General features: G+C 38.0%; 1 protein-coding gene across 1 annotated transcript in view; it reads right to left on the reverse strand.

The window, feature by feature from the left end:
• znf385c (zinc finger protein 385C) overlaps positions 1 to 18,854 on the reverse strand; it is a 393,452-nt gene that overhangs the window by 274,112 nt on the left and 100,486 nt on the right. The window contains exon 2 of the mRNA XM_061905445.1: positions 166 to 480. Coding sequence (XP_061761429.1) covers positions 166 to 478 — 313 coding nt within the window. The 5' untranslated portion in view covers positions 479 to 480. The remainder of the gene's footprint in view (positions 1 to 165; positions 481 to 18,854) is intronic.

Consider the following 18,854-nt stretch of genomic DNA (forward strand, 5'->3'; position numbering starts at 1 on the left):
TTTGAATCGAGAATCACGTTGAATCGAAAAAAATCGATATATTATCGAATTGCGACCCCAAGAATCGATATTGAATCGAATCGTGGGACACCCAAAGCTTCGCAGCCCCTATATGTAATATTTCAATATACAATAAACAAACAGGCCCAGTAGCCCCGCCCTTACCTGTGCTGCTCTTGGTCTTCCTGCCGCCATTGCTGATCTGCCTGAGCCTCCTCTGGTGAGACTTGCCGTTGTAGTGGATCTGCGCCTGCGCCGCCGAGTTCAGCTGGATGTTGCAGACGCCGCACAGTGTGTAGCTGCGCTGCCTGCGCTCCCTTTTGGGCCTACGCGACGGTGAAGAGGGGAGCAAGGAGCCCCCCGCCGATGACTTCTTTACCACCGCGGCCTGGCGACAGCGCTCGACGTCCATGTCGCCGGCCTCCGACGCAGCCGGCTCGGCGCCCGGCGGGGTTGATTGGCTGAGGGGACGCTTCATACCTAAAGGGTAAAAAAAGAGTAGAGTTAGCAGCCTGTCAGGTATCCATGTTTTGCCCTTGTCATGGTGATTGCATGTGTACAAACATGATACTAATCCCCCTGGGCAAAGATGATATCTACATTGGACATGCATGCAGAAATCACCCTTGAGTCCATAAGCCTCTATTTTGCAACGTGACACCACTCTGGACTAACAAATACACACACACACACACACACACACACACACACACACACACACACATATCCATAAGAGAAAATAGCACACATTATGGCCAACATTGAGTAGCCATGCTCAAAAGCACCACCGGGAGGTGACAGAGAGCTGCATTGAGCTCATGATGAAGCTCAGCTGACCTCTAACCCAGGGGTCACCAACCTTTTTGAAACCAAGAGCTACTTCTTGGGTACTGATTAATGCAAAGGGCTACCAGTTTGATACACACTTCAATAAATTGCCAGAAATTTACCATTAATAAATAAATCTATATATATACATACATATAAAAAAATTGGTATTTCTGTCTGTCATTCCGTCGTACATTTTTTTTCCTTTTACGGAAGGTTTTTTGTAGAGAATAAATGATGAAAAAAAAAACAAATTTAACGGTTTAAAAGAGGAGAAAACACAAAAAAAATGAAAATAAAATTCTGAAACATAGTTTATCTTCAATTTCGACTCTTTAAAATTCAAAATTCAACCGAAAAAAATGAAGAGAAAAACTAGCTAATTCGAATTTTTCTGAAAAAATAAAAAAAATAATTTATGGAACATCTTTAGTAATTTTTCATGATTAAGATTAATTTTACAATTTTGATGACATGTTTCAAATCCAATCTGCACTTTCTTAGAATATATAACAAATTGGACCAAGCTATATTTCTAACAAAGACAAATCATTATTTCTTCTAGATTTTCCAGAACAAAAATTTTGAAACAAATTCAAAATACTTTGAAATAAGATTTAAATTTGATTCTACAGATTTTCCAGATTTGCCAGAACAATTTTTTGGAATTTTAATCATAATAAGTTTGAAGAAATATTTCACAAATCTTCTTCATCGAAAAAACAGAAGCTAAAATGAAGAATTAAATTAAAATGTATTCATTATTCTTTACAATAAAAAAAATAATACTTGAACATTGATTTAAATGGTCAGGAAAGAAGAGGAAGGAATTTAAAAGGTAAAAAGGTATATGTGTTTAAAAATCTTAAAATCCTTTTTAAGGTTGTATTTTTTCTCTGAAATTGTCTTTCTGAAAGTTATAAGAAGCAAAGTTAAAAAAAAAAAAGAATTTATTTAAACAAGTGAAGACCAAGTCTTTAAAATATTTTCTTGAATTTTCAAATTATATTTGAGTTTTGTCTCTCTTGGAATTAAAAATCTTGAGCAAAGCGAGACCAGCTTGCGAGTAAATAAATACAATTTTAAAAAATAGAGACAACTCACTGGTAAGTGCTGCTATTTGAGCTATTTTTAGAACAGGCCAGCGGGCTACTCATCTGGTCCTTACGGGCTACCTGGTGCCCGCGGGCACCGCGTTGGTGACCCCTGCTCTAACCCATGTTAAAATGTTGCATTATTGTTTATAGGTGTGGTCACGGCTGGTCCCGCTGGCTCGTCACCTTCATTCCAGTTCACTCCATCAGTGTTCTTCCACAATAATCTCATCTAAACCTTCAGCCAAACTGGAAGCATGCGTTTTTCCAAAATGTCCTGCCGATGTTGATATTAGGCGGGAAGAGGCTTTTCCGGTAAGAGAAAAGAAAACCTGTGTGAAGTAGGCCCCCCTTATCACTGCAAATATCAACATAACTCAGCCATTCATTTGTGCTGTAAAATGTCCGTAGTTTCCATGATATTCATTTTTCATAGTTATCAAGTTATCGCCCCAACTCTCTTTGTCAAAATATCCCCAAACTTGTCCCATACGTTTGTGCTGCAAATACTTTTTGACTTACTATTTTAGTTTTTGGTATTAACATTTTACGACTCATAACCAGCCCCCCACCAAGTCAAAATGTCCCCAAACTTGTCTGAAACCTTTGTGCTAAGTTTGTGCTGCAATTGTTTTTTGTCTACATATAATAGTTTTTATGTGATTATTTTACAGTTTGTATGTTTTATGTTAACCTTTGATAGTTATGTTCATAATGAGGTATTATTCATAACCAGCCCCCCAGCCATGTCAAAATCTCCCCAAATTTGTCCCAAACATTTGTGCTATGTTTGTGCTGATTTTTTTATTTTTTTTGGTCCAACTATTATAGTTTTTAGGTTATTAACGTTTAATGATTCACAACCAAGTCCAAGTCAAACTCTCCCCAAACTTGTCCAAAACCTTGTGCTACATTTGTGCTGCAATTTTTTTGTCTAGCTCTTATAGTTTGTATGTGATTGCTTGACAGTTTTTACGTTTTGTCAGCGTTTTATAATTTTTATGTTATTAATGTGTCCCCAGCCATGTCAAAACTTTGTCCAAATGTGGGACCAAATTTGTCCCACGTTTGTGCTGGTTATTGCTGACAAATTTTTTTGTCTAACTAATAATAGTTTTTAGGTTACTAACGTTTTATGATTCATAAGCAGCCCCCCAGCCATGTCAAAACATCCCCAAATTTCTTCCAAACATTTGTGCCACGTTTGTGCTGATTTCTTTTTTTTGTCTAACAATAATAGTTTTTAGGTTATTAACATTTTATTATTCATTTCCAGCCCCCGACCAAGTCAAACTCTCCCCAAACTTGTCCAAAACCTTTGTGCTACATTTGTGCTGCAATTTTTTGGTCTACATATTATAGTTTGTATGTGATTAATGTTTTACAGTTTTATGTTAACATTTTACAGTTTTTATGTTCATAATGTGTTATTATTCATAAACAGCCCCCCAGCCATGTCAAAACATCCCCAAATGTGTCTCAAACATTTGTGCCACGTTTGTGCTGATTTTTTTTTTTTTGTCTAACTATTATAGTTTTTAGGTTAATAACGTTTTATGATTCATAACCAGTCACCCACCAAGTCAAAATATCCCCAAACTTGTCTGAAACCTTTGTGCTCAGTTTGTGCTGCAATTTGTTTTGTGTACATATTATAGTTTTTAGCTGATAAATGTTTAACAGTTTTTATGTTGATGTTTTATAGTTGTTATTGTCATGATCCGCGGGCCGGATCGTGTTTTGTTATTTTTTGTTAGTTTTGGACTCCCTCATTTCCTGTTTTGTGCAAACTTGAGTTTGTTTTGGTTGCCATGGTTGCTTATTGTTTTCACCTCCCTCTGATTGGTGTTCGGGACACTCACCTGTTCCCTGAGCACTAATCAGAGGCATTATTTGAGCCTGCCTTTGCCGGTCAGTCGACCTGCCTTCTTTGTTTGCTTCATGCTATCATCACTTAAGTTTTGCTTGTCTCCTAGCCTATGCTAAGTTAGTGTCGAGTGCGACTGGCACATGTTTTCTTTGGACTTGTTTTCTGTTCTTGGTGGTGTTTTGATTTTTGTCAAGAATACACCATGCTCCTACCTGCAAGTCCTATCCAGAGTTATCCGTTTGCATCCCGGGGGAACGAACCACGCAGCAAGCTGCAACCCCGTCGTGACAGTTATGTTAGTAATGTGTTATTATTCATAAGCAGCCCCCCAGCCATGTCAAAATCTCCCCAAATTTGTCCCAAACATTTGTTCCACGTTTGTGCTGATTTAAAAAAATGTTTTGGTCTAACTATTATAGTTTTTAGGTTATTAACGTTTTATGATTCATATCCAGGTCCAAGTCAAACTCTCCCAAACTTGTCCAAAACATTGTGCTACATTTGTGCTGCAATTTTTTTGTCTAGATCTTATAGTTTGTATGTGATTAATGTTTGACAGTTTTTATGTTTTGTTAACATTTTATAATTTGTATGTTATTAATGTGTCCCCAGCCATGTCGAAACTTTGTCCAAATTTGAGACCAAATTTGTCCCACGTTTGTTCCGCTCAGTGCTGACAAAATTCTTTGTCTATTATAGTTTTTAGGTTATTAACGTTTTATGATTCCATAAGCAGCCCCCCGGGCTTCACGGTGGCAGAGGGGTTAGTGCGTCTGCCTCACAATACGAAGGTCCTGCAGTCCTGGGTTCAAATCCAGGCTCGAGATCTTTCTGTGTGGAGTTTGCATGTTCTCCCCGTGAATGCGTGGGTTCCCTCCGGGTACTCCGACTTCCTCCCACTTCCAAAGACATGCACCTGGGGATAGGTTGATTGGCAACACTAAATGGTCCCTAGTGTGTGAATGTGAGTGTGAATGTTGTCTGTCTATCTGTGTTGGCCCTGCGATGAGGTGGCGACTTGTCCAGGGTGTACCCTGCCTTCCGCCCGATTGTAGCTGAGATAGGCGCCAGCGCCCCCCGCAACCCCAAAAAGGGAATAAGCGGTAGAAAATGGATGGATGGAAGCAGCCCCCCAGCCATGTCAAAATCTCCCCAAATTTGTCCCAAATATTTGTGCCACGTTTGTGTTTTTTTTTTGTCTATTATAGTTTTTAGGTTAACGTTTTATGATACATAAACAGGTCCAAGTCAAACTCTACCCAAACTTGTCCAAAACCTTTGTGCTACATTTGTGCTGCAATTTTTTTGTCTACATATTATAGTTTGTATATGATTAATGTTTTACAGTTTTTATGTTTTATGTTAACCTTTTACAGTTTTTATGTTCATAATGTGTTATTTTTCCTAACCAGCCCCACAGCCATGTCAAAATCTCCCCAAATTTGTTCCAAACATTTGTGCCACATTTGTGCTGAATTTTTGTTTTTGCCTAACAAATGATAGTTTTTAGGTTATTAACGTTTTATGATTCATAACCAGGTCCAAGTCAAACTCTCCCAAACTTGTCCAAAACCTTGTGCTACATTTGTGCTGCAATTTTTTTGTCTAAATATTATAGTTTTTATTTGATTATTGTTTTATAGTTTTTATGTATTATGTTGATGTTTATTGTTTTTATGTTCATCGTGTGTTATTATTCATAACCATCCCCCCAGTCATGTCAAAATCTCCCCAAAATTGTCCCAAACATTTGTGCCAAGTTTGTGCTGACAACATTTTTTGTCTAACTGTTATAGTTTTTGGGTTATTAACATTTTATGAATTATAACCAGCCCCCCACCAAGTCAAAATCCCCACAAACTTGTCCGAAAAATATGTGCTAAATTTGTACTGCAATTTTTTTTGTCTACGTATTATAGTTTTTATGTGATAAATGTTTTACAGTTTTTATGTTGTATGTTCACCTTTTATAGTTTTTCTGTTCGTAATGCGTTATTATTCATAACCAGCCCCCCAACCATGTCAAAACATCCCCAAATTTGTCCAAACATTTGTGCCACGTTAGTGCCCAAACATTTTTTGGTCTAACTATTATAGTTTTTAGGTTATTAACATTTTCTGATTCATAACCAGCCCCCCTCCAAGTCAAAATCTCCCCAAACTTGTCCAAAACTTTTGTGCTAAGTTTGTGCTGCAATTTGTTTCGTGTACATATTATAGTTCTTATCTGATTAATGTTTATCTCATTAACAGTTTTTATGTTAGCGCTTTATAATTGTTATTGTCATGATCCATGGCCCAGATCATGTTTTGTTGTTTTCTGTTAGTTTTGGACTCCCTCAGTTCCTGTTTTGTGTACCCTTGAGTTTGTTTTGGTTGCCATGGTTGCTTATTGTTTTCACCTGCCTCTGATTGGTGTTCAGGACACTCACCTCGCCCCAAACTTGTCCAAAACCTTTGTGCTGCATTTTTTTTGTCTACATATTATAGTTTTTATGTGATTAATGTTTTACCATTTTTATGTTTTATAGTTTTTATGTGTGTACCCCGCCTTCCGCCCGATTGTAGCTGAGATAGGCGCCAGCGCCCCCCGCAACCCCAAAAGGGAATAAATGGTAGAAAATGGATGGATGGATGTTCATAATGTGTTATTATTCATAACTGCCCCGCCGGTCATGTCAAAATCTCCCCAAATTTGTCCCAAACATTCGTGCCACGTTTGTGCTGACAACCTTTTTTGTCTAACTTTTATAGTTTTTAGGTTAATAACGTCTTATGATTCATAACCAGCCATCAAGTCAAAATCTCCCCAAACTTGTGCTACGTTTGTGCTGCAATTTCTTTTGTATAGATATTATAGTTTTTATGTGACTAATGTTTTACAGTTGATATATTTTATGTTAACGTGTTATCGTTTTTATGTTATTAATGTGTTATTTATTTATTTACTTATTTATAACCAGCACAAATGTTGCACAAACGAATGGAACAATTTTGGAGGGACTTTGAAAGGTGGGGGGGGGGGGGGGGGGCTGAAAGACGTCAGTAGTCAGAAACTGTATCTTAGAATAACTTAAAAACCCTAAACACACCTTTTACAGCACAAGGGAATGGCAGTGTTATTTTAGCACGTGCAACACAGGTGGAAAGAAAGGACATGTTTGTCTGACATGCAGCCACAGTGGCTATGAATAAATGAAAGAGAGGTTGGTGTCAGCTCAATGTAGGATTGAGACATGTCTTGTAAAAATACAACAAAAAAAACCTCTCTAAAATACACCCTTTTCCGCATTTCTGTTTGGAGTTATTTACGTAAATACCAAAACCACTCATAAACACACACATACTGGCACACAGAAAGACATTAAGGCAAGCAGTGTCCATGAAAAGCCGCTATTCACGTTGCCAATCTGGGAGCACTCAAGAGACTCCATCAGATGTTTTCGCAGAAGCTGTGAGCAAAGCTGCTGCACCCTGGCACTGAATGAAGAAAATCTCTGTGGTCCTGAACCACGCAACCTACGCACACTCGCGACACACCACTCAGCACTACGGCCCCCGGAATTAGCTCTTGGCATGGAAACAGAACGGAACATGCGGAGGCGATGTTATGTACCAAATCATCATTTCATTCACTGAAGATACAGTTTATATTATGCATTAGGGTGTGGCGATAAAATGATATCAGTACACATCACGACAAAGATGTAATTGATATCAATAAAAATTTATTTGATAAAATATTTAATAATTTTTTTTTTTTTCTTCGTCGGAAGAAAGTGGAAGTTGCTAAGCAAGGTTGGTTGTATGAACAAAGGAACTCGCTCTTTGGTAACTGAGCAACGCAGGAATTTATCACAAATTAATGGGTGAGACATAAGGTTGCAAAATACTGGGAATATTCAAAGTTGATGTGTTTATTAAAGGGGAGATGACGGCAGACTAACACCAGGGAGATGATGTCCAAGATTTATTATATATATATATATATATATATATATATATATATATATATATATATATATATATGTGTGTGTGTATATATATATATATATATATATATATATATATATATATATATATATATATATATACATGTATGTGGGAAAAATCACAAGACTACTTCATCTCTACAGAACTGTTTCATGAGGGGTTCCCTCAATCATCAGGAGATTTTAATGGAAGCATTCACATACAATGGTTTATATAGGGCACAGAGTGGGTGGGTACAGGCAGGTGTAGGGGTGTGGTGATTGGCTCATGTGTTACCTAGGAGGTGTTTCCGTCTGTGGCGGCATGTTGAAATTATTTCACTGCGCTTGTTGAGGGATGACAGGTCTGGATGATATATAATAAAGAGTTTCTCTTTTAAGCATAGGTTGCATCTTTTATTACCACTGTTGTAAGGTGTGCTGGATGCAAGAATTCGCCATGTTATTGAATATTCAACATTATTGTCTTTGAGGTTCCAAATGTGCTTACTGAGTTCTGTAGAATTCCGCAAGGTCTGGTTTCTAAAGGAGGCCTTGTGCTTATTCCATCTGGCTTTAAACGCTCCTTCGGTTAATCCTACGTACGTGTCGGATGTGTTAATGTCCTTGCGTGTTACCTTTGCTTGGTAAACGACTGATGTTTGTAAGCACCCCCCGTTGAGAGGGCAATCAGGTTTCTTGCGACAGATGGAATAATCACAAGGCCTCCTTTAGAAACCAGACCCTGCGGAATTCTACAGAACTCAGCAAGCACATTTGGAACCTCAAAGACAATAATGTTGAATATTCAATAATATTCAAATAACATCATCAAAGACAGCACACACCCTGGCTTCCACCTGTTCCACCTGCTACCATCGGGCAGGCGCTACAGGTGCATCAGAGCCAGAACAAACAGGCTCAGAGACAGCTTTTTTCCCAGGGCTGTCACCATGTTGAACTCTAACTCATAATAACAATTCACTCCTATACAATATCCTGCCCTAATACCCTACAGTGCAATACTACCCTTTGAGTGCAATACGTCCGACACTGATTGTTATTTATTACTTCGGTACTCTTGTCTTGTTCTGTATATTGTACAGTATTTTGTATTTCTATAGTGTTTTGTATATTGTACAGGATTGCTTGTTATTTTTATTGGATAGTAGTCAGTTTATTTCAATTGTTAGTTTTTCCTTTATTACCTCTTGTTTTATTTATTTTACCCCATATTTGTTCCCACAACCGCACCGTAAATTGGAGTGTTTAATCTCGTTATCTGCAAATATAATGGCAATAAAATCTATTCTATTGTATTCTATTCTAGTGAGGCCACACTAGTATTTGAGCCCAAGAACTTCATCCAGTCAGGTAAGTTTTGATGATATTACTGGGGTAAATATATTCGATCTCTGGCAGGGGTGTCAAACTCAAATACTGAGTGGGCCAAAATTTTAAATGGAACAAAGCCGTGGGCCAACGTTGAACAAATTAACCTTTTAATAGGGAACCAAACAAGTTTTGCATTAAAATATGAACAAGAAAGGCTTATATAACTTTAGTGACATGCAACATCCTGTTTGAAATAATAATAATGATAATTTAAAAAATATCAATGGCATATCAAATAAAATTTAAATAAAAATGTTATGCCTTTTTTTGTATTTGGAATCTTCTGAGGTAAATATCAAATTGTTTCAACAGGCTAATAATAAATTTGAAAATAAAATAACAATAATGAATGAACCAAACATTCAAGCCTTGAGGTAGCAAGATAAAATGCATGAATAAAATGCATGAATAAAACGTTAATTATTGGTCAGTTTGCTGGAAGTTTCCCGGAAGAGTTAGTGCTGCAAGGGGTTATGGGTATTGGTTCTGTTGTGTTACGGTGCAGATGTTCACCCGAAATGTGTTTGTCATTCTTGTTTGGTGTGGGTTCACAGTGTGGCGCATATTTGTAACAGTGCTAAAGTTGTTTATACAGCCACCCACAGTGTGACCTGTATGGCTGTTGACCAAGTATGCATTGCATTCACTTGTGTGTGTGTGTGTGTGTGTGTGTGTGTGTGTGTGTGTGTGTGTGTGTGTGTGTGTGTGTGTGTGTGTGTGTGTGTGTCTGTGTGTAAAAGCCCCAAATATTATGTGACACGCTGTTAGTATGGAGGAAAAGCGGACGTGACGACAGGTCGTAGAGAACGCTAAAGGCAGTGCCTTAAATGCACGCCCCCAATATAGTTGTCCAGGTGGAAATCGGTAGAAATTCGGGAGAATGGTTGCCCCGGGAGATTTTCGGGAGGGGCACTGAACTTCGGGAGTCTACCGGGAAAATTAGGAGGGTTGGCAAGTATGAGTATTAGCGGTGAATGCGGTGTTACAGCGGCACCGACGCTGTATAACACCAGTGGGCCAGCTCTAATGCTAAATTGATATTGCCTCAAGGGCCAAATTAAATTACACGGCGGGCCAGATTTGGCCTGTGGGCCAGAGTTTGACACCCATGATCTATGGTAATGAAGTTTAATAGAGGTGTAATTGCTTGTTACTGTATCACTGTAAACTACTCCAGCACACTTCCACTCAAGCGAGCTAGCGGTTCCTGTACTTGTTAAATGATTTTGGGGCCAATATCGCTAGCTAGCTAGGTATATGTACCACCACAGTCTATGCTTATTTCTATTCATTTGTCCATCAGTAAAATATTTTTAAAGACTACTCCAATTGTTTAGCTGACTATTTATATATGTGTGAGACGTATGTGTTTCAAGACAGCTGGGTGCTCCCTTTGTCTGTCTATCATGTTGAAGGAGAGAGGAATGAGTTTATTTACCGCTAAGTAAGTGTTAGTTTGATTAATTTGAAGTCAACCACATTTGTTTATGAAAATAAATTATAATCTTTTTGAATTTACAAATATCTCCGCGAGGCCTTATTAAGGAATTTAGTGAGTCATAGACCTCCTCCTCAGGACTACTCTGCCATCTTTATTTTTTCGAACATTTTTGTACGCAATAGTAGCCGTAACAGGGAGTCTTAAAGTAAAACAAAACATGATCCGGGCAACGGATCATCACACTTGTGGGACTTCATGTTCCACTGTATTAGCTGTAAATTTCTAGCTTTATTGCTGATTGTAAGGAAACTTCATAGCTGAGACTCCACCCACTTGTTCATACAGCCTCCACCTGTAAGTGATTGATGGCAGCAAACACCTTTACGAGGCTCCTATCAGGAGCGGCGAGACCAGAGGCCACACTGAGGATGTCCCCGCCCCACTTTCTCACTCGGCCCGACATGTCCACCATCAATGACCTGCTGAAAGGCCTAAGCGGCTCAGCATAGCAGCTCGCCAAATTATTTATGATCCGGCGTCTGGGGCTTTCACGTCCTAAAATACAACAGGACTCCCCACCCTCCCAGCTCCCAGCAGCTGTGACCACCTTGATGAACGCCCCCACTCAGGCCACCGCGGCCACAAGTTAGCACAGGGTTGTGGGTGTGTTGGGGGCGGAGCTTCCTTTTGCCGCTGCAGCTGAAAGTGGCCCCCACTCGGACCCTTAATCACTACAAGACGAGGAATCAAGGACACATGACCACATGTAAGACATCTATAATTGTGTCTACTATTAGTGGGTGATCTGGTGAAGTACACCAAAAAAATGAGGTTTTGGGGTTCTATTGGTTGCAGCCATGGAAACACTAATTTCCCTACACATTCATGTTATTATGCACTCCAACCTGTGTGCGATGATGCTGAACGAGCAGCACACATCAATAATATTCATCACCTTTTCTGCATTGCAGAATTGCGATGAAGACAACAGAAACTATTTTTAGTTCACAGACGCACGCTGTGTAGGAGGCAGAGGACTATCACAACAACAATAAATATTATTGAACCTTTTTTAGGATATGTAGTAGGGTTAGCGATATATTGATATACTCGATATATCGCGGGTTTGTCTCTGTGCGATATAGAAAATGACTATATCGTGATATACGAGTATACATTCTCACACAGTTACTTTTAGAAGCAAGCATTACACTGCAGGCTCTTCCCACTCTTTGTTGTCTCTCCTTCTCACAGACAGCAACCACACTTTCTTACATACGTCACATACGTATACGCCCTCGCGGAGCAGTGAGGTAGCGGCATGGGTAACGTTAGCTGTGGTGCGAGTGGTAATACGAGAGAGAGAAGGTGCGAATCTGGTAACAAATGAAGGAAGAATTCATTCCCAAGAAAAACAGCAGGGGGTCCATCGTCTGCCGGTGGTTTGGCTTCAAGAGGGAATATGTCAAACAGACAACCGTAATTTGTCAAGTGTGGGGCAAAAACGTTGCTACAAAAAGTAGCATTACTGCTAATATGTAGCATCATTTGAAAAGTGAATGAAGAGTACTTGAAACTCCGCATGTCAACATCACCGTTCGGTGCCACACCGAGAAAATGTCGAGGCAACCTTTTCCACATCATCACTGTATGAAAAAAATAGTCAACAACAGAAGGAGCTAACGTCCGCAGGAACCTACCGCATAGCGAAGGACATACACTATTGGATATTTCCTTTTATGCAGCTAATTTTTATTTGACAGTTATTAAAATATCTTGTGCGACATCATGCACAAAAGTGCACTTTATTTGTTTTAAACTATCGTAGTGGCGTTCTGTACAAAAAGTGCACTTTAATTATTGTTGTTTTGATATGTCATCGTAGTGACATCATGCACAAAAGTGCATTCATAGCTTGTTTTAAAATGTCTCTGACAATCTTCCGCTTTCTGTTTTGGAAATGACATGAATGTTTGTGCCACTGCTTAATAACTGTTTAATAAACACAGTTTTGGTCAATTGACTTAGTTGTGATTTTCCTCTCTGCATGAAAGTTTGTATATATTAGTGCAGTATGAAGAAGAATGTTTTAATGTAGACACATAGAATCCTCATACTGCTGTGATTATATGTATCAAGTGTTCATTCAAGGCTAAGACAAAATATCGAGATATGTATCGTGACATGGCCTAAAAATATCGAGATGTTAATAAAAGGCCGTATCGCCCAGCGCTAATGTAATGTAATAATACATTCATGACATGAAAAAACAAAAAAAATGGCAGCAGACACTTTTTAATCAATCAATGTTTACTTATATAGCCCTAAATCACTAGTGTCTCAAAGGGCTGCACAAACCACCACGACATCCTCGGTAGGCCCACATAAGGGCAAGGAAAACTCACACCCAGTGGGACATCGGTGACAATAATGACCCAGTGGGACGTCGGTGACAATGATGACTATGAGAACCTTAGAGAGGAGGAAAGCAATGGATGTCGAGCGGGTCTAACATGATACTGTGAAAGTTCAATCCACAATGGATCCAACACAGTCGCGAGAGTCCAGTCCAAAGCGGATCCAACACAGCAGCGAGAGTCCCGTTCACAGCGGAGCCAGCAGGAAACCATCCCAAGCGGAGGCGGATCAGCAGCGCAGAGATGTCCCCAGCCGATACACAGGCAAGCAGTACATGTAATCAGCAACTACTATTCACTCAGCAGCTATTAAATTATAAAATGATAATGCTGAATCGACGATAGTTTTATTTATCTATTTATTTTTCCGACAGTCCAAATATAGCCCTAAATAGGCTGCACAAGCTACAACGACATTCTCGGCTAAGATGTTGACACGCTCACGTTAGCGTTTCCTTTCTCACAGCCGTGTGCATTAACTTTTGTCAGTTTGCACATACTTTTTTTAGACGTACTAAAAATAGACGCAAAATAGCAAACGCGCAGCAGTTTCAGCCTTGATAAATCAGATTGTGCGTGCTAAGTAAATACATTTGCATCTCAGTATTGTGGCTGTTGTGATGCTCATCATATATTCTACATATTCATAAAAACAGACACGCTAAATGGATATTGCATTCGTCATTCTGCTCACTTAAGAGACACAACCCTCTGTGCACAAGTTAGTAGATCAGCTTTGCGACAGCTATTTGTTTGCGCATGTTTTAGTACATGCAAACCATTTATGGATCAGGCCCTAAATCAGGGGTCACCAACCTTTTGGAAACCAAGAGCTAATTCTTGGGTACTGATTAATGCGAAAGGCTACCAGTTTGATACACACTTAAGTAAATGGCCAGAAATAGCCAATTTGATCAATTTACCTTTAACTCTATGTTATTATTAATAATTAATTATATTTATCTTTGTGGAAACACTGATCATCTTAATGATTTCTCACAATAAATATATATAGAAACAGATAAATATCAATATGCAACACTTTATTTTCATATTTTCTCTAAGTCCCACATTTTTCAAATTGAACATTTTCAAATGATCACTTCTAAGACAGTGTTGTGAAATCACAATATCCCATTTTAACTAGCTAGCCACTAACATTTTTTAAGAAATCATGAATTACTTTGCACCATGTTTGTACAAATAATAACTCATGTAAAATACAAAAGTCAGTTCTAAAAATGTTAAATAAATGATGTCACACTTTGAACTGGAAACCAAATCTGTTATCTGTTTCTTTGTCAGTTAGTGGGAAGCCTGGCATTGCATGCTGTTAACTAGTGTGTTGTACTCTGGTGTGTAACTTGACACTGCAACTCTGAGTGAGTCTTGCAGATGTGCATCAGTGAAGCATGTTCTGTGTTTGTTCTTGATCAAGTTCATGTCAGAAAAGGCTGATTCACAAAGATAAGTTAAAAAAATAAATTATGGAACATCAGTAGTAATTTTTCCTGATTAAGATTAATTTTAGAGTTTTGATGACATGTTTTAAATAGGTTAAAATCCAATCTGCACTAGAATATATAACTAATTGGACCAAGCTATATTTCTAACAAAGACTAATCATTATTTCTTCTAGATTTTCCAGAACAAAAATTTCAAAAGAAATTCAAAAGATTCTACAGATTTTCTAGATTTCCCAGAATATTTTTATTTTATTTTAATCATACTAAGTTTGAAGAAATATTTCACAAATATTCTTTGTCGTAAAAACAGAAGCTAAAATGAAGAATTAAATCAAAATGTATTTATAATATGAAACTTTTTTTTTTTACTTGAACATTGATTTAAATTGTCAGGAAAGAAAAGGAAGGAATTTAAAAGGTAAAAAGGTATATGTGTTTGAAAATCCTAAAATCATTTTAAGGTTGTATTTTTTCTCTAAAAGTGTCTTTCTGAAAGTTATAAAAAGCAAAGTAAAAAAAAAAAAATGAATTTATTTAAACAAGTGAAGAGCAAGTCTTTAAAATATTTTCTTGGATTTTCAAATTCTATTTGAGTTTTGTCCCTCTTAGAATTAAAAATGTCGAGCAAAGCGAGACCAGCTTGCTAGTAAATAAATACAATTAAAAAAATACAGACAGCTCACTGGTAAGTGCTGCTATTTGAGCTATTTTTAGAACAGGTCAGCGGGCGACTTATTTGGTCCTTACGGGCGACCTGGTGCCCGCGGGCACCGTGTTGCTGACCCCAGCCCTAAATAATCACAACCACCATTTTATGCGGACATGTTCATTTAAAGTGTACTCACTTGTGTTGCCACATATTTACATAATAATGTCTGTGTGTTGACTTATGATCAGTAAATCTATACTTCTATACAAGTAGCTACTACTCCAAAGTATATTAACGTTTTCTACAATATTGTCCCATGACAAGATATCATAAAAAAAAATCTGAAATGTGAAGCGTGTACTCACTTGTGAGATCTGTTAATCATCTAAGGGGAAATGAAGTTTACGCTGTCATAATTATTTTTTTTCCACTCATTGCAAACATGGAATCCACTTCAAACACGCACAGATAGACAAACAGGGCACAACATGAATCAGGTGGAAAGAAACACATGCAATGAGGGTTATGTGCCTTGCTCAAGGGCAGCTCGGAAAACAACAGCCAAGTAAATGCAACATCTGGTCCCAACAAAACTCGAATTTAACCAAAGTGTGTTTGTAGATGAGGTGTCCAAAGTGTGGCCCGAGGGCCATTTGCAACCCGTAGCAAATTCTAAAAATACTATTGAAAAAAACAAAAACTTAAAAAAGTGGAATAAAAGTGAACAGGTGAAATGTAACGAGAAAAGTTGCAATGTTGATTCTAATAACAAAACGCTGCCGTGCAGGCTGTTTTTCCTCTCTCAAAAAATAATAATAAATCCAAATCAATGTAAGTATGAATTATTGTGGTGGAATAGCTTGTTTGCTAGAGTGGCCGTGTCAGCAACTTGAAGGTTCCAGGTTCGATCCCTGCATCCACCATTCTAGTCAATGCCGTTGTGTCCCTGGGCAAGACACTTTACCCACCTGCTCCCAGTGTCACCCACACTGGTTTAAATGTAGCTTAGATATTGGGTTTCACTATGTAAAGCGCTTTGAGTCACTAGAGAAGAGGGCTATATAAATATAATTCACAATTCACATTTACATTAACCCACTGACGGCTCCAAATACTTCACATATTCCTCTTTTAAATATTTTTGGGGTGAAAATATTGCATATTTTGTGTATAAAATAAAAATACAATACATAATATATAAAAACAAAATGTCTTTGACAAAAAGACCGTCAAACAAAAGCATGAAAAAATACCATAAAACTTCGACCAATAGATCCGAAGTTGCCATAAGCATTGAAAGCAAAAAAAATACTATACTAATATATATATATATATATATATATATATATATATATATACAGTATATATATATATATATGTATATATATATAAATAAATATATATATGTGTGTGTGTGTATATACTGTATATATAATGTGTATATATATAATATGTATATGTGTGTGTGTATATATACATATGTATATATATATATATATATATATATATATATATATATACATATAAAGAATCATAAATCATAGAGAAGAAAAACTGTATATCAACAGAAAAGGCCTGAAGTTGATCTACAGATTTGAGCATTGATTAAAAAAAACATTAAATAATATATGACTTATCTTTTAAAACATTTATGACTGAGACCTTTTCGGGTCCATGTGACCAAACTTGAGGGGAGCCCTAGAGGTGAAAAAAATCTATATATTGTATTTGTTTTGAAAATTAAAAATAATAAAAAAGCCCCAGCATGCTTTGATTTTTCAATGTGCGGCCTTCAGTGGAAAAAGTTTGGACCTTCCTTCCCCTCCTTGCTGTAGACAAAGGCAGAATGCGATGGAAGGCACCTGGCCTAATCCATTAAATAAGAAGCATGGCGACACAAAGTGTAATTGTCCTAATCAAAGAAGTGTTATTACTGCTATAATATCATTACTGTCAGTATCACCAAAATGTCTTTTTGTCCTCCCTTCATCAAAGCTGATTACATAAGGACTGTGCTTCCCCTAACGAGTGCAATTACACTTACACACAATCCAGCTCAGCAGATAAGACCAACCATCATTGAGAGTCAATAAAAAGCAGGGACACCTGTATTGATGTGTTTTCTCCCATCTTCCTTTGCAGGGGTGCACAGCGGAGGACATTTGTCACACCTTGCGTGTGTTTACCTGCGTCCGTGTGCTGCTGACACAATCACAAGGAGCTATCATTTCTTTGTACATCCAAACACAAAAAAGTTCACACAGAACAAAAACTGGCCCTTGAATAATGTCCATGTGCAGACGACTATAAAGCTAGGATGTGGATTTTTTTCTCATAGTGGCATATACTGTAAATTCGGTTTCTTTTGGTAGAGTGAAGTATATCAAATGTCCCCCTAAGATTTTTCCAGGGAAAAAGTGGACACACCTGCTTAGGGTTGGGTGAGGCCATACCGCAGCCTCTTGCAATACCGATATACGTCATGATATGCTATTTCTCATACAAATGATAATAAAAACAAGTCAAAACAGGTTTCAAATGCTCTTAATTTGGCTGCTGACGATTTTCTCAAAACTTGTATTAATCTATTAGAATTCTGTAACATGGTTCTATCTACACTTTTGTTCAAATGCAATAAACTCTTATTCTTCTGTTGTTTGGATACTTTAACTCAGTTTTGGGAGATACTGCAAATCTGGATCTTGATCTATTATCGAGTAGTTACAATGTCATTGTTGGTCGGTTTACAAACTTTTAGATTCTGCAAATATGCCTCCATGAACGAATGCTTCATTCATCCATTTTGCGTTCTGCAGGCAGCTATTTTGTGGTTGCTCGTATGGAAGAGATTTTTAATTGTAATGAGAAGAGACTTTTCTGGGGGAAAAAATGCCAAAGCTGACTTATTTCACAGCAGAGGAAAAGACTACCTCTTGTCACCGATGTCCCGCTGGGTGTGAGTTTTCCTTGCCCTTATGTGGGCCTACCGAGGATGTCGTAGTGGTTTGTGCAGCCCTTTGAGACACTAGTGATTTAGGGCTATATAAGTAAACATTGATTGATTGATTGATTGATTGTTCAGTGGCGCCTCTTCTAACAGTACATACTTCAAAAAATTGTTTTAATTATTGTAGCGATATGGTTGTTAACGACTATAGTGCGTTGAGGACGCGTTCATTTGCTTGTTGGGTCTTGGGCGCAGTTGGGTGTTCCAACAGGACAATGACCCCAAACACACGGCAAAAGTGGTAATGGAATGGCTAAATTAGGATAGAATTAAGGTTTTCGAGTGACTTTCCCAAAGTTCTGACTTAAACGTGTGGACAATGTTGAAGAAACAAGTCCATGTCAGAAAACCAACACATTTAGCTGAGCTGCACCAATGTTGTAAACAGGAGTGGTCAAATATTCAACCAGAAGCTTGTGGATGGCTACCGAAAGCGCCGAATTATGATAAATGGGCTTTTCTACCTTCAAGGTACTTAAAGCGCTTTGACACTACTTCCACATTTACCCATTCACACTCACATTCACACACTGATGGAGGGAGCTGCCATGCAAGGCGCTAACCAGCACCCATCAGGAGCAAGGGTGAAGTGTCTTGCTCAGGACACAACGGACGTGACGAGGTTGGTACTAGGTGGGGATTGTACCAGGGACCCTCAGGTTGCGCACGGCCACTCTCCCACTGCGCCACGCCGTCCGAATTGCAGTGAAACAATA

Source organism: Nerophis ophidion, linkage group LG07 (assembly GCF_033978795.1).
Source record: "Nerophis ophidion isolate RoL-2023_Sa linkage group LG07, RoL_Noph_v1.0, whole genome shotgun sequence".
In the NCBI taxonomy this organism is placed as follows: domain Eukaryota; kingdom Metazoa; phylum Chordata; class Actinopteri; order Syngnathiformes; family Syngnathidae; genus Nerophis; species Nerophis ophidion.